This window comes from Rhinopithecus bieti, unplaced genomic scaffold (genome assembly GCF_001698545.2).
Source record: "Rhinopithecus bieti isolate Rb0 unplaced genomic scaffold, ASM169854v2 scaffold_1058, whole genome shotgun sequence".
NCBI classification, from domain to species: domain Eukaryota; kingdom Metazoa; phylum Chordata; class Mammalia; order Primates; family Cercopithecidae; genus Rhinopithecus; species Rhinopithecus bieti.
In genome coordinates, this window is record NW_016803341.1 from 1,483,613 (window position 1) to 1,511,363 (window position 27,751).

Sequence of the window (27,751 nt, forward strand, 5' to 3'; positions counted from 1 at the left end):
GGGGTGTGTGTGTATGTGTATGTGGGGAGGCGGGGGGGGTGGGGGGAGGCGGGCAATAATGCAGTCATGAGATAATACAAATAATCAGTGAAGGAATAATTAATGATGTGGCAGGGAATATTTTTTGATAAATGCTTGGGGAATGAGGTGACAAGCGTGAAATTAGAAAATTCCTTCAGCGATCTAAAATATAAATAGCTTTCGGAACTGAAAAGAGTTTCACAGCTGAAGATTTTATTGTGTTGAGAGGAAAACTTTTTTCTCTCCCCACTCCCTCCTCCTTTGCAAGTTGTTTGTCCATTCACAAAACAAATACTCTGAAGCCCAGCGCAGCTCATGGGAATAAATTTCAGGTCGAATTAGTACAGTTTCCTTGCTGTCAGGATGCTGGAATTAATGGTGTTTTGATGACACGAATTTTGAAGGGCAAACAAAGAAGCTGAAGGGAGAGAGACATGACTCCTTAGAAGCTTGGTCCTCCTCTCCCCCAGCTTCTCTTGTCTTCCCTGTCATCCGTCTGCCAATCTCCCTGTCCATGGTTAGTTAAAGGCGCTTTTTATCCTCTTTTCTTTCCCACAGAGTTTGCCAGATCCGGCCCGGTGCCTGGGTTCCAGGAGGACACGCTGCAGTTGGCCTTCATCGACTTGAGACAAGTAAGTCTTTGTGTTTTTGTTTTTTGTTTTTCTTTTAAGATGTGTGACTGAAGACCATCAGGTCTTAAGGAAAAGGGGAAGGGAGGGGGATCGGCATTGGCGATTCACATTGGAGACCTAAGGGTTTTCCCTGTATTTGAGGCCACCTCTTTTATTTAGCTATCTGGGATCCTTAGCTATGGTGGAGTTAAAGGTTTTGCGGGTAAAAGGGAAGGCGGCGGTGGGAGGAGGGACACAGAGTAGAGGGACTCAAGTGACCCTCAAGTGATGCGACCCATTGTGCTGTTGTTGGCTTTTGCAGACATAGCAAAAAGATAACTCAGCAAACCAATGCTAAGCAGGTGCACTGATGCAGAGACTGCCTGCTTGGAGAAGTTTTGTTTGTAGATAATGTGGCCAGTAGCATTTAAGAAAAATGAAATATTTTACATTCTGGATTGTTGGTTTGGTTTGTTGACTTTTTCCTGCTGCCTTAAGTCTTCCCGCCTCCTCCTTTGTAGAATCTGGTCAGTCATGGGTAACTAAGTGGTTGTTTTTGAAGATGATTAGAAAAGGCCTGGACCAGTCATGCTAACCCTATTAAAGTAATGTGATGAAAGCTGGTACTTGGGTATACCTGAGCTTTGGCAAGCCCATTAGATAGAACCAGTCATTCTATAGGACTATTTCTTGCAGATTGAACTGGGTGGGTTGGTAGGCCTTAGTGGTTTGGATATAGGGAACAGGGTGGGCGGGGGCCCAGTGAGGGAGAGAGTTAACTGGGCTCTGTCATCTCTTCACTCTTAAGATGGATGGGGTTGGATAGAAAGTGTGAATGAAGTAAGAATCAATGACTGATGCTTCTTTCCTATTAAAACAATCTTTTTTTTGTCTGTTTAAAAAAGGGGGCTGGCTTTGTTTCTCCTGCCATAATGATGCAGTGCCTCTTGTTTTCAGAGCTGACATAGTTTGCATTCTGAAAACTTTTAGATGCCCAGGGTATTTCTTAAAGCTGCAGGACCCCTTGTATCGGTAGTTCCTTACCACTGTGATTCGATTCATGCTGGAACAGCTTTTAACCCATAATGGATGGCCTGAGCTACCCCTGAATCCTTGTAGATGGGTGGTGTAATCTGTCATCTGATGACAATTCTGGAAAGCACTATTAAGCAGAAAACAGAAAATTGTGTGTCTATAGACCTGCCAAAGTTTGAGGATTCAGGCTGTGTCGCAGAAACGTGTGTCAACTTAATATTTGGGGGCCAAGGTGGGGGTTCTCTTGCACATTAAGGATTCACCAGCCTGATCACAAATGGAACAATCTCTTCCCACACTTAAGACCTCCCACCTGTAGATTTAGCAACTCAACCGAGACATTCAGGCTTTAATCCCTTGAATGATGTAAGATTGAAAGATTGGGATTTTGGTTTAGGGTATGTGAAGTGATATCTGTTGGATTCCCTCCCACACTCTTGCTTCTTCTTAGAAACTTCTAACCCAATTGGCTTTTCTTGGAAAGCAGAAATTGAATTTCATTGGAGAAACACATCCAAGGAAAAATGTTTCCGTTCTCACTATTCATGAGAAGGAAGCATGGTTATTCTCTCCAGTTTGTGGTTTTGGACCCTATGGAAAGGAACTAGTGTTCACAGAAAATGTTAACTAAGGGAGTAAGTTAGAAAGCACAGCCAAAATAAGGTGGATCAGAGTTGGGAATGAATGTACAAGTACTTGTAAGCTCTCAGTGAGCCCTGTCATTTATGCTTAAGTTCCTATTTTCTATTACATTTTTCTTCCCAGAGTTGCTTTTGTAATGTTTTAATGGTAGAAACCCAAAATCCAAAATTTTACTGGTAATGAAAGAGTATGCCTTTTTCTATTCATTCTGTCACTTAATTTCTACTTATACCTGTCTCTACTAAAACAGCTTAAAGGGATAATTTTCTAACCTAGACTGTTTGAAAACTTCTTTAGTTCTTGGTCTGTAGCTCATTATTGGTAGACCTCAGTAGGTTGAGTGATTGTGAAAAAAATGATCTCTCCACATCCTGTGCTGAAAATATTCATCTCATTGCAGTTTGTCTTAGTCATTCTCAGAACTTATTTAAAGGAGCATCATTTTAAAAGGAGGCTTCTGAACTACAGAGATGTTCAAACTCTAAACAGAAAACCTGGGACTATGTTTTCTTAAACATTTAGGCTTCTAAAATAGAATTTTTGAATTTTGGGATTGGAGGCTAATCTTAAAAATTATGTAGTATTACTTTTGGCTTTATACTTCAATCCCTGTACAACACCCCAGACTTTGATTGAATATCTTACTTGAGGAGGATCCACTACCCCAAAGCAGCAAGTTCCACCTTACGACAAATGATTATTAGAAAGATATTTCTTAAGTTGGCTAAAATCTGTCTCACTTAACCTTAACCCTTTAAATCTTTATGATTTTATTTGGGCATCCCCAATTAAAGGAATGGGCTTCCTAGTCCTCATTTATTGAGCCTCCTATTTGCTAGTATTTGAGTCTTTTTCACATGTCACATTGTTACCTATTTCTCATCTAGTCCTCACAGGGTTGATTTTATGGACCAAAACTGGATACTACTCTCACTGGTCTGTGTTTTTCTTTCAGACATATTATTAAGAACACAGATTTTTCTTTCATTATATAATGACCTATCTAAACCTTTAACTGACCGCCTGAGTTATCTAGCTTAACTGATTTAATCATTATGCCCTTAATAAGCCAAAGATAAAAATATTAAATAGGAATGACATAAGTTAAAGGAAGAAGCTAAGGTAAGCTAAAGTTAAGGTAAATTATAGGGTACACACTTATGTAAGGAGAGGATCTGCCCCCAGTGCAGTGCAGTGAGGATATTCTTTTACTGTCATTGAGTGTATTTGACTCTCTGCTTTATATGTGTATTCTGAACTTGCTTTCATAGTCTCTTGCTTTAGAGAGTTTCAGACAGTATCAATTGAATGAATAATTTTAAAATATTCAAAACATGGAATATTTGATGAAATCATCTTTGTATAGACTATAATAACAGTGTCATTTAAAAGCTGTAGAATTTCACTGGGAAGCAAATTAGATGTGGATAGCAAAACTATTCATCCTTTTTCACTTGTCCTCACTTTTCTACTTCTTGGAGAAGGAGAGATGACATTTTGAATATACAAGCTTTCATGATTTTTTTTTGTGTGTGGCACTTCAGAGTTAAAGTACAAATAAGTTAAACCTCATTTGTCAGATTTCTGAATTTGGAAAACCTACTATTAATAGTATTGTGAATTACATAGTACAAATCAAAATCCCCTTCTTTAGCACTTTGTGTTTTCTGTCTTTGTAAGTTCATAGAAGTAGGATTGCAGTATGACTTCCCATGCAAACATCAAATATATGTGTATATTTCCATCAAAATCCAAATTTGGGCTAATGGTGAATTTTGAGAAGGATAGCTTAAAGGCTCATTTAATTAGCTATCTTGAAGTGGCATATAAACACCAAGTGCTGACCTTTAATGGTTCATAATTGAGAATTACAATATAGGACCAATAGTAGATTCTCAATACTTACTTTATTCTTTAAACTGTGGCATGGTTTATATTTTTCTTCCATGGTTAAACATTAAGTAGATAATGCCGATGAACACTAGAATTTGATTTTCATTTCAGTTTATTTTATCAAAGTCTAAGTGCCTACTTTGTACAAATCACAACCTAACTGTTGTGGGAATACACAAATGAATATAGTATAATCTGTGCCCTCTGGGAGCAAAGGAATGACCAGCAAATTCCTGATTCTAATATAAGGCACACTGTGATAAGTACTACATTGAAGGATGAAGCCATTATGTATATTTCAGTTATTTCAGTGACTTTTGCTACATAATAAATTACCCCACAACATGTTGGCTTGAAACAAGAACCACGTATGAAGCTCAAATTTCTACAGATTCTCAATTTAGGGTAGTTTCAGCTGGGCTCACTCATACTTTGAGGGCTGCTGCTAGATGGGCTAGGAACTGGTTGGTCTAGGATGCCTTAGCTAGGGCTACTCTTTTCTACTCTCTCTCATCTCTCATTTACAAACAACCTAACCTAGACTTATTTACATGGCATCTTGGCAGAGTTCCAAGAAAGCAATAGGAAATGCGCAAACTCCTTGAAGCCTATACTTGGAACTAGCAAACCATCAGTTCTATCACATTCTTATGGCTAGAGCTAGTCACAAGGCCAGTCCAAATTCAAGAAATGGGGACATAAACTCCAATTTACACTCTAGTTGAGCTATAAGACATATATAAATGATGCAAATGAAGAGCAAGATTGTACCTATAAGTGCAAAAAGAGGCCATGAAGTAGAGAGGCCTATGTGTGCCTGAGTGACTATAAAATATTTCATGGAAAAGGTGAAGAGTCACACTGAAATTCAAGCATTGTTAAGGGAAGAAAATATGTAAAGCATAGAAAATAGCAGATTTAAGTTTTGTTTTAAAACATGGATGTTTTGTATGTTAGTTTAATTAGGATCTAGACTGTCTTTTCTCTTTTAAGTATTAGGCTGATCTCTTTAAACCCCCATTTCTTAATTTCTCATATTAGTTTTTGTTGTTCATCTTCCTCATATACCTCTTCTTTTATGTCCTATCTGTTCTCCTCATTAAATGCTACTATTTGCAGGCTACCCTGAAACGTTTCACGTTTCTGTTATTCACCTTCATTATAAGTACTTAACTTCCTTTGATAATAGTTTGCATTATTTATTTAATCTGTGATAGTTCACCTTCCATGTTTGGCCAAAGGCTTGAGGGTGTTCCTTTTCTTAGTAACATCCTGTTGTTTTCTGTTCCTTGGCCCCAACAGTTATTTACTTCTGATATATACTTAAGTTTTTATAAAGCTGAATGAACTAGGTTGTGACATTGCATCAGATCTCGTGAATGGAGCTTGTTGGCAACGACTGTCATATAGCAAGCCATCCCAAGATATCCAGGGCTTTTTTTAGATTGAGCTGTTGATATTCCCCCTAGGCCAGTTATTCCCCAATTTCTAACCTGTATTCTGAAGTAAACACAGTGCATTTCCATTGCAGACACTTAACCTGCCTTGAAAACAACTATAAGACCTAAGAGAAATAGTTGCATATTTCTTTTGAGATGTTGAACAAATACTACTGCTATTCCCTTTAGAGGTATAGAGGTAAAACTTGTACCTTCGGTTAGTTAACACCCGTAAGGAAAACGAGAACAACTCAAGAATTTAACTATGTAGAACTGCCCCTCCTACTTCTCATCCTGTCATGATCCTCTTCAATAAAATTTTGATTTTCAAATCAAATTGCCCAAGTCTAGTGAATATTATGTGTTCCTGGAAGGAACATTCCCCCCTTTGCTTGACTGCTATGGATCATAGGAAAAAATCTTAACTTTAATAATTATTTGTATTTTAGCCTCAGTAGAAAACCCATTTATATTAAAAGCTGATTGTTTTCTGATACAACAATATGCCAAAAAGACATGTAGTCCATAGGATTTATTTTTTAATGTTTTACCATAACCAGTCAAAACTATCCCCTAACTAGGAGGCTTCATAGGAGGTGGGGCTGGAGTGGGGCAGGCCCATATCTCAAAAGGCCAGAGATATCAGTCTTCTGTTTTTCATTATAACTATTAAACTATTAACAGGAAGCCATTTCCCACATGTACTTAATATTGGTCCTGAACTTGCTGGACTATAACTTGGGTTTTGGGAGGTGAACTATAGTTTTCCCAAGTGTTTACTGAGCAGTTACTGAGCAGTTAATGAAGAGAAGTGTGGGGGTAGGTAGCAGGGAAACGTTTTTATAAAAGGATATTTTTGGTAGAGAAAATACAGTTGTTTGCAAACCTTCTAGTTGGGAAGTGTATGGACCAGTAATGTTGTCAGCAGAGATACTCTCCAAGTGCTCAGTTGAAATATTCTGTTGACCTTCAGATTGTATATGATCTCAAATAATAGCCTATAAAACTGGGAGCCATCTTTACCATAGTCAGAAATCCAAAAACTGGATAACTCATGGAATTAAAAAACGTCATTACTATGACTGTTGTGGATAATGTTGTGGGTTAGAAGGAATGAGTTAAGCCATAAAGCACATTATCTTGGAAGAGATTATCTATACCACTGATAGAGTAGCATGTATATATGAGGAGGGCAGGTGACAAATGAAATCCAGGGTCATCATATCCCAAAGGTGTTTGGTGGTTAGAAAAGGATATAGTAATATCAGACCACCTGCACATATCTCTTTGCAGATGCAGGGCCACTACATGTCCTGCAGACCATATTTCATATCTTGACATAGCCACAGCAAGCACTTGGATATAGATATATTCCTCTCTGAGCAGGAAATGTTCATTCATTTATTCAACTCTGTGCCTAGCCCAGGTAGTAGATAAAATGCAGTGAATAAAACAGGCCCCTACCTTTATGGAGCTTGCATTCTTATATAACATTCTGTTCTTCCCATAGTCTCTCTTCAGGTGGCCTAGTGCTCCAAGGGATGTCACTTTATCTATCTATCTATCTATCTATCTATCTATCTATCTATCTATCTATCTATATTTTAATATTGGTGCCATAGTTCAGTTTTAGGAAGCAGCTATAGAGTTTTCTGGCAAGATCTCTAGGGCAAGGCCAACTCGCCGTATGCAGATACACAGACTTTCGGAAAAGATATTTTAGCTGTGGTTTAGCAGCCTAACATAAATAAGATGGTCAAAAGATGGTCCTTTGGTTTTTGGAAGCAGTTTTCTGGTCGTTTGGCTAAAATTGTATTGCCCAAGTTGTTTTGACAGATGCCTGTTACCTTCAAGGTGATACCTCCAGCATCAAAGGAAGCTCTGACAGGAAATAATTCCTATTCCTATCAGAGAATAGGACAGGGGAGAGCTAACAGCTTCTGGAGATGGTTCTGTGAAAAATAGAAGAAGGAACACTATGAGAATAGGCTCCAGTGAGCTAGGCCTTTGACTTTATAGCAAAGGCTGGATCAGCATATGCAAGCATAGGGCACAGGTGAATAAAGTCTTCAGCTTCTGGAATGCTTTAGTAGTCTCTGCAAACCAGATCTATATCCTTACCTTGCTTGAGACATTAGTAACTAGAGCCATCAGAGGAAATTAGTAGGAGGAATAGCCAGTAATATGTAACAAATTCTGACATTTGCTGAATGTCCTTGGTTGATTGGAGGAGAATCTGCTCAGAACCGCCAAGACTTAGTCTCACTTCATACCAGCTTCTTAACTGGGGAGGAAGTGCGTTTGGAAATTCTACATCAGGGCATTTTTTGATTTAACAAAGAGTTCATATTTTACAGACCAGGACCTCATGAAATAATATCCAAACAGAGCAGAACTGTTTGGTATAGAAAATCATGAAAGATGTCATTTAAGTGCCAGGAAAAGACCAACATTTAATGGGCCAAATGACATCATAGCATGTTTGGAAGGCCATTTTCTATTCATTATTCTCTTACTATGAAAATCATTTTAGCACCTCAGGGGTCTAACTTCCTAAAAGTCCCCATGGAATTGTTTCAGGAGATTGGGAATCAGAGGAGAGGAAGTATTTGTAGTAGATGATAAACACACTAAGACCATGGTAGTCTTATAAGGGGTAGACTCCTTTTTATTTTTATTTTAATGGGGAAGAGGTCCTTGAAGGGAAGATGGAAGGGCTGATGAACTCCACTGTGGTTTTCCTCAGAGAGCAAGCACACCCACCTAATAAAATGTAAGCCCCAAACAGGTGGTTCTTTGCACAGTTGTATGTGGTAGAAAGGTAACTTCTGGACCTCTTTGAGGGTTCTTCCCTGGAGAGTTTGTGTGTCTGGAAATGCTAGCTCATGAATGACAGGCACTGTGGGCCTCGTCAGATTAAACTATTATAAATGGCAGATATGTGAAGACAAGCAGCAGTTGAAGGTCCTCCTTTTGTTCAAAGCAGTTCTGACAACCTTTTGGGCAGCAGGAGATAAAATACCAGGCTTTGGCATATTTCCCCATGAAAAATTAATGAGGTTTGGCCTTCTGACTCATGGGCCTCCCAGGCTAAGGGTTTCCATTGTTGCTTTCAACCTATATTATCACAGTCTAACATAATGCTGGGTTGTCCAGCACCTTCTGCTTCATCCTGGAGGCAGGGCCCTACTGCTTAGAGGTTCCACCAGAGTATATTAGGTTGGTGCAAAAGTAATGGTGGTTTTTGCCATTACTTTCAATGGCAAAACTGCAATTACTTTTGCACCAACCTAATAGAACACCCTTTCCATTAGGTGTTAGAAGGACCTTTTACAGAACTGTCAGTCTAATCTGTGACAACTCTCCTACCCCTCTGCTTTAGTAGAACCCCTCCTACCCCTCTGCTTCGAGTAGAACAACAACTGTAACTTTTGATGTGGACATGGTGCCAGCATCACTCTAGATAGCCTCACTGCGAAGTCAGTTTGGAGGCATTGGTTCTATTCCATTTCAGCTTTTGAGTGAAGAGCTAACAAGCATAACATAGTAAGCCACCTAGCAATTGCTACCTTAGTCCACAGACAGCATTGTCAATCCTCTCTTGCTGTATCATAGGGGACCTAGGTAACCTGTGAGACGCCTTGCTGCCTGGTTAGCCTGAGGCGTTGCACTACTTTCTGCTTCTCCCAACAAACCGAGCCTGAGGAATTCAGAAGGTTTCTCCCTAACCTCTACCATACAGCATGAATATGCATATCCACAAACATGGAATTTGGAAGTTTTTGAGACAATCACATCTTTATGAGAAGGGACAGGAGAGTCATTAACAATGAATTTCCCTTGGAGTAGCAGTGGTATCAGAGGCTGTTGTAGTGGTAGTGGCTGAATGAAAACTGCTAGGCCCTGAACATGAATCTCATTTTCATTAACCGCACTGTATAGCTTTCTGCTAGAGGACACTCATAGGTCAAGGAAAAGCCTTGGAATCAATTTCTAACTACTGCATTCTACTGGTAGCCGCTGGAGGGCAGCAGAGAGTGACAACAAAGGTCCAGATTGCGGCAACTGGGACATATTTCAGTTTACCAAGAAAGAAGCACCCTTAACTATAAAAGAATTAACTACCTGGGAGCCACAAGCATGGATCTTTGGAGAGCAAGGACCAAAGGGAGAATCCAGAACCCTAATCTGAGGATTAAAACACTTCCTTCTAGGGCAAGTCCAGGAACCAGGAATGGATAAAGGTGTGAGGTAGGACTGATTATGAAAGGGGAACTGGACAGCATCAGTGAAGGTAGAAAACCAAAAGGATATTCTAGAGTATCAAGTCCCAAGAGGACAAGTGAAGATGGAACAAGAATCAGGTTGCTTCTGGACCTCTTTGAGGGTTCTTCCCTCGAGAGTTTGTCTGGAAATGCTAGCTCATGAATGAGAGGCACCGTGGGCCTTGTCAGATTAAACTATTATAAATGGCAGGTATGTGAAGACAAGCAGAAGATGAAAGCCCTTCAGTTTGTAGCAGTTCTTACAATCTTTTGGGTAGCAGGAGATAAAACACCAGGCTTGAATGAAAGAAAGAAATACAGTGGGAGGCAAGCCAGAATGAATGAGTTAAAAAAAAAGAATGAATGAGTTAAAGAGGCAAAAGTACAGTCAAGGAGATCGATTCTCTGAGGCAGTGGTACCCAGGAAGGAGGCTTGTATAGGGTGCATATCAGCAAGGAGGGATCTGCAAAGGGAACAATTTCAGATACAACCAGCTATATCTATGGAACTATCATCTCTTAAAATATTAATAGCTGCTTCTTGATTCGCTAGGATCATTTCTTTCTTGGTCTGTTGATTTCAAGGGTAAAATAATTTGTTGAGAATGTGGAGAGAGTGAGAGAGATGATGCGACATTCTCAGATGTGATTAAGAGATTGTTATACATGAAATGAAATTGAACGTGGGCATGAAGCCTTTCTGGATAACATTTGTGTGAAAGGGCAGCCCGTTTTCCAAGAATAGCTTTTGATATTCCCTTTTCATGTTTTATACTGTAACACTGGTTAAGAATATACAGTAGAAAAGAAAAATGGGCTCTGATGACTAGTTATATAGGCAAGATCCCAATCAGTCCAGAGACTTAAGATCTGTTCCCAGTAAGTTAGCAGAGAGCTGTGTTTGGAGTCTCTTTATGCTAAATGCTCAGCGCTTTTCCAAACCCCCTTAGGCATGAAGAAAGACAATTCTGCCTTGGTCTATTAAGTTATAGTGTCTCCCTCTTTTCTTCAACCCCTCAATCATCAGAAAAATAGGGCTTCTGTAACCACAAATTTCAGGGACCCTCTACTGGGTGGCAGGGCAGCATGGTGATTAGGTTTGGAACTGAGCAAACCTTAGGTTACTAGCTGTGACATTTGGCAAATTATTTGACCTCTCTGAGGTATCGTTTCCAAGACTATAAAATGAAAAGTTTAAATAGCTTATAAGGCTTATAATGTTGGAGTAAGCATTAAATAAGACAATATAATTATGTTGCTTATTATTCGGTAAGCATTTAATTAGTGAAGTAGCTATTATTATTACTTCTACTATTGTTGTCACTATACTGTAGCGGCCTACTTGAGAAGTCTGCCTGCATGGAAATGGTATCCAGATGAAAGTCAGGCAACCTGGGGTGATCACTTAACTCTTGCTGATTCATTACATGACAGGATACTTGTGCCTTTGGCTAATGGCTCATACTGGGACTCCTGCCATTTCTCAGACAGTAAGGAATTGAGAATGATAACTATTAAATGTTCTGAGCTCCTCTGAGCATAGAGGTAACCGAAAAGAAATTAAGCCTTGAGTTAATTTTTCATGTTTAACCAAATTACAAGTTATTTGCTTTATTTCTCCCTATTAAAATACTGTTTATGAAAATATTACTATAGTAGATTAAAATAGTTTTCAAAGTTGAAAATAAGTCCTAACCAAATCTTTTATCTTAACACAATTGTTTTTTATTTCGTGGGGCTCTTTCTGGTCTTTTTTTTATATGCTTATTTGTAATGCCTATGGCCTTTTATGTTTAACTTTTTTTTAAAAAAATTGTGCTTTCCCTTTTATTTATTTTTATTATACTTTAAATTCTGGGGTACATGTGCAGAATGCGCAGTTTTGTTACATAGGTATACATGTGCCATGGTGGTTTGCTGCACCCACCAACCTGTCACCTACATTAGGTATTTCTCCTAATGCTTTCTCTCCCCTAGCCCTCCACCCCCGACAGGCCCTGGTGTGTAATGTTCCCCTCCCTGTGTCCATGTCTTCTCATTGTTCAACTCCCACTTATGAGTGGGAACATACGTGTTTGGTTTTCTGTTCTGGTGTTAGTTTGCTGAGAATGATGGTTTCTGGCTTCATCTATGTCCCTGCAAAGGGAACTCATTCTTTTTTATGGCTGCATAGTATTCCAAGGTGTATATGTGCCCCATTTTCTTTATCCAGTCTATCATTGATGGACATTTGGGTTGGTTCCAAGTCTTTGCTATTGTGAATAGTACTGCAGTAAACATACATGTGCATGTGTCTTTATAGTAGAATGATTTATAATCCTTTGGGTATATACCCAGTAACGAGATTACTGAGTCAAATAGTGTTTCTAGTTCTAGATCCTTGAGGAATTGCCACGCTGTCTTCCACAATGGTTGAACTAATTTACACTCCCACCAGCAGTGTAAAAGCATTCCTATTTCTCCATATCATCTCCAGCATCTGTTGTTTCCTGACTTTTTAATGATCACCATTCTAACTGTCGTGAGATGATATCTCATTGTGGTTTTTGATTTGCATTTCTCTAGTGACCAGTGATGATGAGAATTTTTTCATATGTTTGTTGGCTCCATAAATGCCTTCTTTTGAGAAATGTCTGTTCATATCCTTCTCCCACTTTTTGATGGGGTTGTTTGTTTGTTTCTTGTAAATTTATTTCAGTTCTTTGTAGATTCTGGATATTAGTCCTTTGTCAGATGGTTAGATTGCAATAATTTTCTCCCATTCTGTATGTTGCCTGTTCACTCTGATGATAGTTTCTTTTGCTGTGCAGAAGCTCCTTAGTTTAATTAGATCCCATGTATCAATTTTGGCTTTTGTTGCCATTGCTTTGTGTTTTGGACATGAAGTCTTTGCCCATGCTTATGTCCTGAATGGTATTGCCTAGGTTCTCTTCTAGGATTTTTATGCTTTTAGGTCATATATTTAAGTCTTTAATCCAGCTTGAGTTAATTTTTGTATAAGGTGTAAGGAAGGGGTTCAGTTTCATTTTTCTGCATATTGCTAGCCAGTTTTCCCAGCACCATTTATTAAACAGGGAATCCTTTCCCCATTGCTTGTTTGTGTCAGGTTTGTCAAATATCAGATGGTTGCAGATGTATGGCGTATGGTGTTATTTCTGAGGCCTCTGTTCTGTTCCCTTGGTCTATATATCTGTTTTGGTACCAGTACCATGCTGTTTTGGTTATCTTAAACATTTTTAGGCTGTTAATTCTTAAATCAATTTTATTCAGGTATAATCTAATATACAATAAAATGTGCCTGTTTTAAGTGTACAACTGCATGTAACCACCACCACCACCACAACCAAGAACATTTCTACCGTGCCATAAAGGCTCCTTGTGCGTCTTTGTAATTAGTCCCATCCCTTTGTCCCCAAACAACCACTGATCTGCTCTTTATCACTACAGCTTAGTTTGTATTTTCTAGAATTATATGTACATCCTAGAATTTATATTCTTTTGTGCACCCTTTGTGTCTGGCTTTGATTCAGCATAATATTTTGATATTCATCCATGGTGTTGAGCGTGTCAATAGTTCATTCTTTTTTATTGATGAGTTATAGTTTTTCACATGGATATATCATAATTATCCATTCACCTTTGACATTTATGAACATTTTGTTCTTTCCAGTTTGGGCTATTATGAGTAAAATTGATGTGAACATTCATGTACAAGTGAATATATATTTATTATTCGGTAAGCATTTAATTAATGAAGTAGCTATTATTATTATTTCTACTATTGCTGTCACTATACTGTAGCGGCCTACTTGAGTAGTGGCCTACTTGAACGTGTATTTTTTTTATTTCCCCTGGGTAATACTAGGAATGGAATTGTTGGGCCTATAATAAGTGTATGTGTAACTTAATTTTTTAAAAATGTCCAACTATTTTACAAAGTACCATTTTCCAATCCTGCCAGTAGTGGAGGAGCATATCAGTTGTTTCACATCCTCTTCAACACTTGGTGTTGACAGTATTTTGTTTGTTGGTTGGTTAACTGAGGCATTATTTACATTCAGTAAATTCATCCTTCTTAAATATATAGCTTTATAATTTTTTTTTACAAACTTACACAGTTGTATAACCACTACCAAGATCACAGAATATTTCCATCTATCAGAATTTTTTTTTATGCCTCTTTGCAATGACTCTTCTGCCCCTACTGTATTCCCTGGCAACAACTGCTCTGATCTCTGGCACTATATGGTTTTGTCTTTTCCAGAATGCCATATAAATGGAATAATACATATAAATGGAAACATACTTTTAATTTTCTCTTCTTTCACTTAGCATGGTGCTTTTGAGATTCATCTATATTTTTGCATATGTTAGTACTCCATTCTTTTTCTTTTTTTTTGAGACGGAGTCTTTCTCTGTCTCCCAGGCTGGAATACTGTGGCATGATCTCAGCTACTGCAGTCTCTGCCTCCCGGGTTCAAGCAGTTCTCCTGCCTCAGTTTCCCAAGTTACTGGGATGACAGGTGCTCACCACCCCGCCCAGTTAATTTTTGAATTTTTAGGAGAGACGAGGTTTCACCATGTTGACCAGGCTGGTCTTGAACTCCTGACTTCAGGCGATCTACCTGCCCCAGCCTCCCAAAGTTTATTGTGAATAAAGCCACAATAAACATTTGTGTACAGGTTTGTATATGAACATATATTTTGATTTCTCTAGAGTTACTGGGTCATATAGTAAGTGTATGTCTATAAGAAACTATCAAACTGCTTTCCAAAGTGGCTTTGCCATTTTGTAGTCCTACCAGCAATATATGAGCAGTTGCTCTGCAGATTGCTAGTATTGTCAGTATTTTTCTCAATTTGGGCTATCCTGATACATGTATAGACATATGTCATGGAGGTTTTAATCTGTATTAACCTAATGACTAATTATGTTGAGAATCTGTTTTTTGTGCTTATTTGGTGTTTAATGTATTTGTTCAAATATTTTATTCAGTTTCTTTTCTCTTCTGTGTTTAATGTATTTGTTCAAATATTTTATTCAGTTTTTAAAATAATTCTTATTATTGAGTAGTGAAATTTTTTTTTATATATTCTGGTCAGCAGGCCATTTCCTCAGCAGTATCTTTAAAAAACCTTAAGTTTTTTCTTCTGATTTTAGTGACATGCAGTTATAATGTCACTTTTTTTATGTCTCATGCTCCTTGTGTCCTATCTTAAATCTTTGCCTAATCCAAGGTCACAAAGGTCTATTTCCTATGTTTTCATCTAGGAGTTCATATTGTTAGGTTTTACACTTAGGTCTATGATGATATGTTTTGGGTTAATTTTTCAGTATGATATGAGGTATGGCCAAGGTTCATATTTTTATATGGCATGTACAGTTGTTCCAGCACCATTTGTTAAAAAGACTATGCTTTCTCCATTGATGCACCTTGATACCCTTCTTAGAAATCAATTCACCACATATGTGTTGGTCTCCTTCTGCATTCTCTATATTATGTTCAATTGACCTATGTGTCTGTCCTTTTGCTGTGTCTTGATCTTACTTTTATATTGTCTTGAAATCAAGCAGTTCAAGTCCTCCAACTTTTTCTTCTTTTTCAAAGTTGTTTTGTTTATTCTAAGCCATATATATGTAAATATATATGAACAAATATGTAAAACTATATATGTAAATATACAAAAATATATATGTAAATATATATAGACATATATATCTTAGAATCAGTTTGTCAATTTCTTTAAAAAAAGTTTGGCTGGGAGCGATGACTCACGCCTGTAATCCCAACACTTTGGGAGGCCGAGGTGGGTGGATCACGAGGTCAGGAGATCAAGACCATTCTGGCCAACATGATGAAACCCCGTCTCTGCTAAAAGTACAAAAATTAGTCAGGTGTGGTGCCGCGCATCTGTAGTCCCAGCTACTTGGGAGGCTGAGTCAGGGAAATCACTGGAACCAGGAAGTCGGAGGTTGTAGTGAGCCGAGATCACACCACTGCACTTCAGCCTGGGCGACAGAGTGAGACTTTGTCTCAAAAAAAAAAAAAAAGCTTGCTGGTATTTTCATTAATTGAATTCAGAGATCAATTTGGGGAAAATTGACATTGTGACAATTTTAGTCTTCTAATCCATGAACACAGTTCTATGTTCATTTATTTGAATTCTCTCTTTAGTGCTTTGTAGTTTTCAGCAAATTGTGCACATATTTTGTTAGGTTTATTCCAAAGTGTTACATATTCATTATGAGTGATATTGTTATTTTAATGTTGATGTTTAATTGTTCATTGCAAATATATGGAAATATACAATTGGTTTTTGTATGTTGATGTTGAATCTCAAATTTGCTAAACTCACTTATCAGATATAGTGGTTTTTTATACATTTTTGGGGAGTTTCTAGGTGGGCATCTGTGAATAAAAACAGTTTTAGATTCTTTCTTTCCAGTCTAGATACCTTTTGCTTTTTGGTCTTACTGCACTAGGAACTCCAGTATAAGGTTAAACAGGTGCCGAGAGCAGGTATCATTGCCTTGTTTCTGATCCTAGTGGTTGGGGGAGTATTCAGTCTTTCACCATTAAATATGATGACAGGTATAAGTTTTCTTATGCCCTTTGTCAGTTAAGCATGTTTCTTTTACTTCTTAATTTGATTGAAGTTTTTATTATAAATGGTCCATCAGTTTTATAGACCATCAATTAATTAGCCATTATTGTTTCTAAACTTATATGTTATTTCTAATGTTTTGTTTTTATATTTAAATTATTATATATTCATATCTAAAGCCTTTTAATCTGAATTACTCCTTAATATAAATTATTTATATAAGGGTTATGAGCATTTTTATGGGTTTTAAATGTATTGCTGATTCCTGACGAAGAGTTATACCAATTTAAATTATTTCGGGAAGTATAATCATGCGTAAGTTTTACAGAAGCCCAACCAACATAGGTTCTTATAATTTTACAGGTTTTTTTTTTTTTGGTTAACTTCATAAGTATAAGAGTGCACCTTTATTTCACATTGCACTTTTTAATGCTACACATAAAGTAGTAGTAAGTGGGCCGGGCACGGTGGCTCACACCTGCAATCACAGCACTTTGGGAGGCTGAAGTGGGTGGATCACAGGGTCAGGAGATCAAGACCATCCTGGCTAACACGGTGAAACACTGTCTCTACTAAAAATACAAAAAATTAGCCGGTGTGGTGGCGGGCGCCTGTAGTCCCAGCTACTCGGGAGGCTGAGGCAGGAGAATGGCGTGAACCCGGGGGGGGAGCTTGCAGTGAGCCGAGATCACATCACTACACTCCAGCCTGGGCGACAGAGCAAGACTCCATCTCAAAAAAAAAAAGTAGTATAAAGTGGCCCAGGAATCTTGGTAAGGATATGGATTTACCAGTGTCCATATTTTCAATTCTTAGTGCCTATTATCTGATGGGAGGTATTTTGCAGTCTGATTTGATGCATATCTAACTTAACCTTACCTTATTACAATCAAATAAGAGAAGCAGAACTAACACTTCTAAAAAGTTAACTACTAGAAGCTAGTGGATTACTTGAGGTCAGGAGTTTGAGACCTGCCTGGACAACATGTTGAAACCCGGTTTCTACTAACAGTACAAAATTAGCCAGACGTGGTGTTGCACACCTGTAGTTCCCAGCTACTCGAGAGCCTGAGGCAGGAGAATTGCTTGAAAGCGGGAGGCGGAGATTGCACTGAGTGAGCCGAGATCGCACCATTGCACTCCAGCCTGGGCAGCAGAGCCAGACTCTGTCTCAAAAAAAAAAAAAAAAAAAAATTACTAATAAAATACAGCATGTAATTAAGTGCCAAATGAGTAGCATGAAAGCCCTGTATGAGTTTGGAGGAGGGAAGTATTCCTGTGCCATTAGAAATGATGATTCTTGCCTTTTTTGTTATTGTTTTTACCATGGGTCAGTAGGAACTGATGTTGTTTCTTAGTTTTATTTTGGTTTTAAATTTTCATAAAAGTGTTCTGTGACCAAGACATTCGATAATCACTATTCATAATGTCTCTGAAAACTATGGTCATTTGGGGAATTTAATCCCACGGTGATAATAAAAAATGTTCAAACCTTTGCTTGTCTCCAGTGGTACTACAGAAAAGAGCCTTCTATTTGCCAGCAAAGTGAAGGTGTAACTTGTCTATTTTCTGGACTGTATTAAAAAAGAAATGTGCTCTAAAAACCTAATCTAAGGATTGTAGTGTTCATCTAAGCTAAACATCAGTCAGAGAGAGGTCTCCCCGATTCTTCCCAGAGCTTTGATGCTTTCGACCTAATCAAGGCAAGCAGCAGGCTCCTTATAGCAATATTATTGCCCTCTCATAAGCTACTATAGTAGTCTTTAGTATTTAGCATCTTGGAACCACAAGAAACTAGGAGTGACAATGGAGAGGGAGTGGTTCTCAGAAGCTACTGATACACCAAGGCTATGTTAAAAAGAGTGATCTCAAACAATAGTAAATTGGCAGCATTATTAAAAGTGAATGTGTGTGATGAGGTAAGACAGATGTAATCATTCTTCTTGATGTTTATACTACTTATCAATCTTATTATTTGTCAATACAAGCAGTGTGTATGTGTGTGTGTTGTGTTCATACATGCTTCCCTGTGTTCTAAATCCATATGGTGTTCTTAATTATTTATTCTCTTATAAACTCTGAGAGAAATAATTAAATGGGACAAGGTGGTTTTCTGTGTGTTTTTTTCTGAGGTACCAGCATCTTCCCACTGTCTTTCTGTGTGGACATTTCTTTTTTCATTGCCTGCTTGATGAAATGATAGTGCATAGAGATGTTTAATTTAATTAGAGGGAGGTATTGATAGGTTATGGGGATGGGAAAGGGGATGGGAGTGAATATGTTCATGGTTATTTCTGCAAAGTATGAAACTCTATTTTTTCTTACTTCTCTTGATCTGTTTTATGCCCTTGCTGTTGATGACTTTTCTTTCTTTTCTTCCCTTCTGCCACCAATTTTTTAAAAAAAAAAAAACACAATTATCATCATAGCATTTTCCTGCTTAAAAAACCTAAGAGCTCTCTGTTGCCCAAAGAACAAAAGATGAACCCCTAGCAAAGCAGGTCTTGTCCCAGCTAATCCTTCTAGTCTCCTCTTTCTGTTGCTCTTCCCCATGTAAATTTTCCCCAGACTACTCTTAACACCTCCTCGATCCCAAAGCTGGGTAAGCTTTAGGCCGCTTCTGCCTATCACAGAGTACTCTCTCAGTAGAGTGACAAATGCATTCTCTTCCTTCACAGCTTGGCTCAAATGTCATCTTCTTTATAAATCCTTCACAACCTCCTCAGGCAGATTTAATTGTCCCCCCTTTGGGTCCCTGACATTTTGTATGCCCCTTCATTACAAATGCTCTTGTAATTACTTGTTTAATCATCTGCTTTCACCATTAGCTTCTGAGTTCACTAAGGGCAGGAACCCTGTTTTATTATCCATGAATTCCCCATCCCTTAGTGGGTAACATAGTTCTTATTTCATAATTGCTTGCTGAATGTATTGACTTAATATTGTTTTGTGGCATTTTAGAAGTAAATGGAACTAGATTGAATTTCTGAATAATATTTGTACTCAAACTCCCATAAATAGATTCATCATTTTCCTCCTACTCCTTGCTCTTCTTTATCAGTTTACTTTAATCTTATTAAATGAATTGCAGAGGTCACAGCCCTGGAAAAGGCAAAACCAAATATGGGTAAAGTGGGTAAAGGAAACTTAGGTGGCAGTCCCTGGAACCTAGTACATGAGGACTTTCTCTAGTGAGAGCTGCTGAAGGAGGGCTGTCAAGGAAGGGCTCCATGCAGCTAGATGGTTCATGCCAGAGAGGAACATAGCTCCTCACCTGATAAATCACTCTTACTGCTTCAACAGGAGATAACTTTTCAGACTAAATATTTGGTCATATTCTTCCAGTTCTGGTGAGCACTTGGGTTCAAGTGTCATGTATTGCCTTTTTATTCCTATGGGAGCCATTTTTCTTAATGTAAATACACCCTTGGAGTTCATCCAGAATTTCATCCTTGTTATATCTCTATGAGACATACGTGACCTACTTAACTAGCTCCAAAATTATGCCAGAATAACAATCCAAACTCTACAACTAATTCAAGATACTAAAATTTCTAGGAGTGACTTCTATTGTAGTCTACAAATAATCCTTGCTGAAGCAGTAAGGAGTTTTGAGTAAGACTGATTAATGTGTTGAAAATGTAACATAGCCTTATTCTCTATGCTAGAAATATAATTATCTTCATCAGATATGAAAATAGAACATTATTAGTGTGCTGTATTTTATTGTAGGCTAAAATGTCTTAAAGGTAAGTTCCCTATTTCTCCATTGCCCCCATAAAAACCTATTCCTTTTACAGCTCTCTTTGTCTCAATTAATGGCAATTCTACTTCTTCTAGGAATAGAAACTATGGAGTCATCCTTGACTCTTTTTTCTTGCACATCACACATCCAATCTGTCAGCAAATTATGTTTTCTCCCTCTTTAAAATATACCAGAAACCAACCACTTTTAACTCTCATTCTCTTCTCATGATTCAAATAATTAAGTATTCTTGCAGTAGCTTTTTAACTGGTCTCCATGATTCTGCCTTTGCCCCTCTGCAGGCCATAATCAGTAGGACATTGAAAGCGTGAAAAAGTTAAAACAAGTCAGATCATATCATTCTTCTGCCTAAAATCCCACAGGAGCTTCCTGTTTCACACTAAGTAAAAACCAAAGTCCTTTTAATGGTCTATAAGATCCTATTGAGCCTTCACACACACACCCTTTAACTCTGTGACTACTTTTTTCCTCAGTCAGTCTGTTCTCACTCTGATAGCCTCTTTATTGTTTCCTAGACATGCTGGGTACACGCCCATCTCAGGGCCTTTGCACTTGATATGACTCTTTCTAGAAAGCTCTTTTCCAGATACCTGTTTCACTTGTTCCTTCATCTTGTTCAGGTCTTTATTCAAGTCACTTAAAGTTCACTTTATTGAGACATTTCCCACTTAAGAATGCAACTTCCCTCTGACTACCTCTGCCACCTCCTTACCAAACCATAACCAAAACAAAATTCTATTCTCTTCATTTTTCTCTGAAGAATTCATCATCTTCTAGTATACTCTACATCTTACATATCTTGTTCTTCCCCCTAGTAAAAAATGATTTTCACAAGTGTAGGGGTTTTACACATTTTCTGAATAACTTTATTCTTAGTGCCTGGAATAATTCTTAGTACATGGTAGGCCTTTAGTAAGGATTTGTTGAAGGAAAAAAGTGTAATCTCAACATACTTGCCTTAGTTTTAAGTACTAAGTGGTTAATAAACTTTAGGCATGAATTGTTCTACAAAGCAAACTACTTTACCATTGAAAGTAGGAATTTTGGAAAGAGTTTTTGATCTTTTTTGTTGTTGTTGTTGTTGCTGTTGTTGTTGAGATGGAGTCTTGCTCTGTCGCCCAGGCTGGAGTGCAGTGGCACGATCTCAGCTTACTGCAAGCTCCACCTCCTGGGTTCACGCCATTCTCCTGCGTCAGCCTCCCAAGTAGCTGGGACTACAGGCGCCCGCCACCATGCCTGGCTAATTTTTTGTATTTTTAGTAGAGACGGGGTTTCACTGTGTTAGCCAGGATGGTCTTGATCTCCTGACCTCGTGATGCGCCCGCCTGGGCCTCCCAAAGTGCTGGGATTACAGGCGTGAGCCACCATGCCCGGCCTGATCATTGGTTTTAAAGTTTGTTGCACATATTAGATATAAACTCCATACCTTTCTATGAAGTAAAGACAGGATTTTCCTAAAAGTGTTCTTGTTTCTGGAGTTCTTTGATACACAGTATAGATTGATACATACCTGCTGATAAATGTTCCTCCATAATAACTTGTCACCCAGGATGATAATGATGATACATTTGGTATGGAGAGAAAAACTGTGAGCCAGGTGCCAAAGTCTGTCACAATTGGCAGTGAGACTTAAAGAAAACCAGATTATCAAGAAATGCAAAATTGACTTGAAAATGGTCCAAGTAACTTAATAGAACATGTTTGCAAGCAGTGTTTTGGTAAACGGAAAACTGACTCTGATTGGAAAAGTGTGTTGTGAATTTTAATATTGTATAGGGTAGCCTCTTATTCCGGCAGAGTACAGTGGAGTATAATGAGACACGGATAATTTAGTTGATAACCAGGCGATTGTGACAACCCAGGATAATGAGTGTCAGTATGCCAGGAAGAGAGAGGGCAAAGTGATAGCAAGAGTACAATATTTTGGATAACAATAATCATAACAAAGATATTTAAATGGCATAGCCTTAAGTTAGGGTAATTATAATTCAATAGTATAACCTGAGAGGTGGCAGAGAAATCTAAAGTAAGCTATTCCAGGCTAATTAGGCACCTTCTATTACTTTCTTCATGCCCTTTTCTTTCATCCCCTTTCTCAATGTGGTTCTCAGTGTCCTGGAGGGTCTAGCCTGCTGAAATCTCCCACTGCTTTTACAGGGCATCTAGCAACAGCTCACTGTTCTCAAGTAGCAAATTGGCTGGACAGGGATTTTAGTATTTAATTGCTAAATCTATGACTGGCTAATTGCATAGATGCTTGGGTTGGGAGGCCCAGGTAGGACAACTGACTCCTCAAAATGTGATTTTTAAAAAATTTCGTTCTGGATAAGAATTAAAAACTGTGATTTTATGTTAGTTTTGTCCCATGATATGCTGGACAGCATAGGTTTCAGAGATTTCTTTATTCTGGCTCCTGATTTTTGTGAGGTAATAGAGTTTTAAAAGTCTTGGCAGAAAAGGTAGATGTGGCAGAGGTGAAGCCATTAACTTTTTTTCCTACTTTCTCTTTCCTATTTTCTTTCCCCAGAATCTAGTGGTAATTTTACATATACACACCCTTCTAAAATCTCTAACGCAGAGACAGTGAGTCTTGATTTGTATACTGTCTGTGGTTTTCTAGGCATCCTGGCCCCTGCACAAAATCAGCTCATTGCTTTTCATAAGTCATCCCCTACATTTTTTGTTACATAAGTAATGAATTTTTTAAACTTTTATTTAAGTTCAGGGGTACATGTGCAGGATGTGTAGGTTTGTTGTTACATGGGTGAACATATGTCATAGGTTTGTTGTACCAATTATTTCTTCACCCAAGAATTAAGCCTAGTATCCATTAGTTATTTTTCCTGATCCTTTCTCATCTCCCACCCGCCACCCTTCGTTAGGCCCCAATCTGTGTTGTTCCCCTCTGTGTATCCATGTGTTACCCCTATTATTTTTGAATGGTGTTCTTTATTGATTTTCTAACAGTGCTGAGGCTAAAATTTCTTACATTGTAATGATTAACATGGTTTCACTCATTTTTGTGCCCCTCATCGAGATACCAGAATAAAGTGGCTGAGAAATCAGCATCAATTTAGCAATAATGGAGCCACCTTCTGTGTATCACCTCAGGATATGGAACATTAAAGAGGGAGTTAGAATACTTGTGATACTGCCAGCACCTAGGTGATCTTGGGAATGTCTGTGCTTTGTATTTTTATTTCCCCAATGTAAAATGAAAAAATTAGGTTAGATAATCCTCATTTTCACTTTGGTTTTTTTTTTGTTTGTTTGTTCGTTTGTTTGGGGTTTTCTTTGAGACGAAGTCTTGCTCTTGTTGTCCAGGCTGGAGTGCAGTGGCGTGATCTCGGCTCACTGCAACCTCTGCCTCCCAGGTTCAAGTGATTCTCCTGCCTCAGCCTCCCAGTAACTGGGATTATAGGCGCCCACCACCACGCCCGACTAATTATTGTCTTTCACTTTGATTTCTTATGTCCTATGACTCTTAATCATCCTCACTAGCAATAGACTTGTTCTCTCTAAAGATGGTTTTACCTTTAACTTTTTATGTGTGCTTGCAAAAAAAAATTCCTATATTTGAGTTTTAAAAGATGGCATTTATTTAGGAGGAGGCATTTTATCTTTCCTATTACTAATGATCCTCAGCTTATGACACCGGATCCACCCAACTCTTTTAATTAATACTTTTCAATTCACATGTCTCTACCTCATAGAACTTAATTGACTCAGTTGGGAAAAAATAAAAAGTATTGACAACAGGAGGTGGCCTGTTTGGTTTCTCCTTTTGAAAATCTGAGGTAAGGACCTTGCCTGCCAGTAATGGAAACCATCTAGATGTTGCAAGCTTTCTCCAGCTACCTTGTTTTAGGAAGTTCTAGCAATGGTCTATTATTCTATCGCCTGGAGCAAGATGTTCATGGGGAAAAGGTCTCTGAATGTTCAGCTAGTTTAGCAGTTCATGAGCTGAGTGTTCTGAGATCTTTTGGGATATTATATCCAAAATTAAAATTTGTGTGGTCACTCCCCAAGAATCAGCACCATTAAAGATGACAGGATCAGGCAGTAAAAGACTGGGCAAAAGAGATTTTATAAAGTGAGGAAATCAATAAATCATGAACAGGCAAAACATAAGAATCTTCAAGATCATTGTCCCTTTGGATCTAGTCTAAGCCTATCTGTCTGATTGCTCCTTCTCAGACTTTCTTTTGGGGCTTCTTTCCTCTATCCATCCCTTAATATTGTATTTCAAAGGTTTATTTTCAGTCCTCTGTGCTTCATTTACTCTCTATATTCTACCTGGCTGAAAATACACATCTGTTTGTGTGTGTGTGTGTGTGTGTGTGTGTGTGTGTGTGTGTGTGCGTCTGTGTTTGTGTGTGTGTGTGTGCGTGTGGCAGAATAATATCCTCCCTCCCCACAAGATGTCAACATCTTAATCCCTAGGATGTGTGACTGTGTTACCTTATAGGGTAAAAGAGATTTTGCAGATGTGGTATTAAAGACCTTGAGGCTGGGCGCGGTGTCTCAAGCCTGTAATCCCAGCACTTTGGGAGGCCGAGACGGGTGGATCACGAGGTCAGGAGATCAAGACCATCCTGGCTAACACGGTGAAACCCCATCTCTACTAAAAAATACAAAAAAAAAAAAAAAAAACTAGAAAAAAAAAAACTAGCCAGGCGAGGTGGCGGGCACCTGTAGTCCCAGCTACTCGGGAGGCTGAGGTAGGAGAATAGTGTGAACCTGGGAGGCGGAGCTTATAGTGAGCTGAGATCCAGCCACTGCACTCCAGCCTGGGTGACAGAGCAAGATTCCGTCTCAAAAAAAAAAAAAAGACCTTGAGATGGTAAGATTATCCTGATTATCTTAGTGGGTCCAATCTAATCCCATAACTCCTTAAATGCAGAAGAGGCAGAAAAAGTGGTTCAGAGAGATGAGTTAGAAGAAGAAGGGGGAAAGGGTTGAAGTGTGAGAGGAACTCCACCTACCTTGCTGGTTTTGAAGATGGAAGAAGGAGGACATGACTCAAAGAGTACGGGTGGCCTCTATAAATGCTGGGAATGATCCTCAACTGGCAGCCTGCAAGGAAATGGGGATCTCAATTCTACAACTGCAAAGAACTGACTTCTGCCAACAACCCACAGGAGCAAGGAAACATATCTTCTCCTGGAGCCTCCAGAAAGGAATGTAGCCCTGCCAACACCTTAATTTTAGTCCAGTAACATCCTTATTGTACTTCTAACCTGCAGAACTATGAGGTAATAAAATTCTGTTGCTTAAGTCACTAACTTTGTAGTACTATAATGGAAGCAATAGAATATTAATACAACATACATTCCCTCTTTTCTTGTCAATGTCTGTTTATATTATGCTGTACAATAGCAGAATGCGGTACAGAAGAGAGAAAAGGAGTATAGTCTGTGCATTTAGACAGAGCTGAGTTTGAATGTTGCTTCTGTTATATCGTAGCTGAATGACTTTGAGAAAATACCTTTTTGAGCTTGTTTGCTTGTTTCTTTTCTCTCAAAAATGGCTGTAATATTAATACTAGCTCTGTGTGTGTGTGTGTGTGTGTGTGTTAAATGAAATAACACATGTAAAATGCCTGGTGTATGGTAGAGGCTTAATAAATGGTAGTGATTAGTATAATAAAAATTAAAACCAACATTGACATATCTTAGGTATCAAAGGAAGCATCATACTTAAATATGACATCAAAAAAACAAGCAATAAAAGAAAAAATAAATAAATTGTACTTCATCACATTAAAAACTTTTGCTTCTTTTGCTTGTTTTTTTTTTATTAAAACTTTATTTCAAAGGCCATGATCAAGAAAGTGAAAGACAACCCATACAATGGGAAATAATCTTTGTACATCATAAAACTGTTAAGAGACTTCTATCCAGAATATATAAAGAACTCTCACAACTTAACAATAAAAAGACAACCCAATTTAAATAAAGGCAAGGGATTTGAGTAGACATTTCTTCAAGGAAAGCATGCAAATGTACAATAAGCACATGATAAGATGCTTACCATCATTAATCATTAGGGAAATGCATATCAAAGCCACAATGAGATACCACTTTATACCTACCAGGTTGGCTGTAATTTTTTAAAAAATGGAAAATAACAAGTTGATAAAGGTGTAGAGAAACTGGATGCCTCATATGTTGGTGGGAATGTAATATGGTGCTGCCACTGTGGAAAACAGTTTAGTGTTTCCTCAAAAAGTTAAACAGAATTACCATATGACCCAGCAATGTCCTTCCTGGACATATACTGAAAATTATTGAAAACAAGTGTTCAAACAAAAACTTGCGCATGAATGTTTATAGCAGCACTGTTCACAATAGCCAAAAGGTAGAAACCAGCCAGATGTCTATCAACTGATGAATGGATAAACATAATGTGGACTATCTCTACAATGGAATATTATTCAGCCATCAAAAGAAATGAAATACTGATACATGGATGAACCTTGAAAAAGTTATGCTAAGTGAAGGAAGTCAAACACAAAATGTCACATATGATACTGTTTATATGAAATATTCAGAATAGGCAAATCCATAGAGACAGAAAGTGGACATCAGGGACAGGGGAATGAGGACTGACTGCTTAATGGGTATGGATTTCCTTTTAGGGTGATGAAAAAGTTGTGAAACTAGATGCGTAATGGTGGTTGTACAACATTGTGAATGTACTTAGTGCCACTGATTTGTACATTTTAAAACATTTAAAGTGGTATATTAAGTTTCACTGTAGATAATCAGGAAATGGTAAGGAATAGTCAACTTATTTATATGTGTGTGCTGAACTAGCATCAGTGAGTGAAAGAATTTGAGAAATCTTAGAATAGGTAAAAATGCTAGAGAGATTGGAATAAGCATGGGTAATGACTTTATAGCATGTAGAGAAATAATCCAGGCATGGGATTTAATTTGGATGCTATCATGATTTAGTGTCTTCTTGTTTTTATTTAAAGTGTTGGATTAGAGAGTAAACGAGGTTCAACGTAATTTTCAGTAATTCTTCACCTGAGTGAGGGGCATATATCAATTCACTTGAAGGCAAAGTTTTTGGAAATAAATTACAAATATTTATCATTAACTTGGCACCAAATGATGAGACCCAAATGAATCCCCTGTAGTAGCCAAATCATTCTCCTCTTTCTAAGCTCTGTTTCTCATCTGTTTCTTCTGTCTCGCTTTCCTTCTGGAAAAGTGACTAGGTGATCATTTAGGACTAATCACAAAAATTAAGAAAAATGAAAGCAGGAAGACTTCAGGGCAATTTTGATTGGTATAGAAAGCAACATCACCCCTTTGGTCATAGGGTTATCTTTTCATCTCTCATAATTCTGCTTGAGATGACTTATTTTTTAAGGTTTTAAATCAATCTCATTTTTATCTGATTTGCCATCTTGTATATTAATAGAAAGTATTTTTCTCTTATGAAAATAAAAGCAGTTTGGCT

The 27,751-nt window shown here is 38.0% G+C and overlaps 1 protein-coding gene across 3 annotated transcripts in view; it reads left to right on the forward strand.

Annotated features, from left to right (window-relative positions):
• EXOC6B (exocyst complex component 6B) overlaps nt 1–27,751 on the forward strand; it is a 713,614-nt gene that overhangs the window by 544,567 nt on the left and 141,296 nt on the right. For all 3 annotated transcript variants that reach the window (XM_017876764.1, XM_017876771.1, XM_017876776.1), the window contains exon 20: nt 580–653. In XM_017876764.1, the coding sequence (XP_017732253.1) occupies nt 580–653 (74 nt within the window). The remainder of the gene's footprint in view (nt 1–579; nt 654–27,751) is intronic.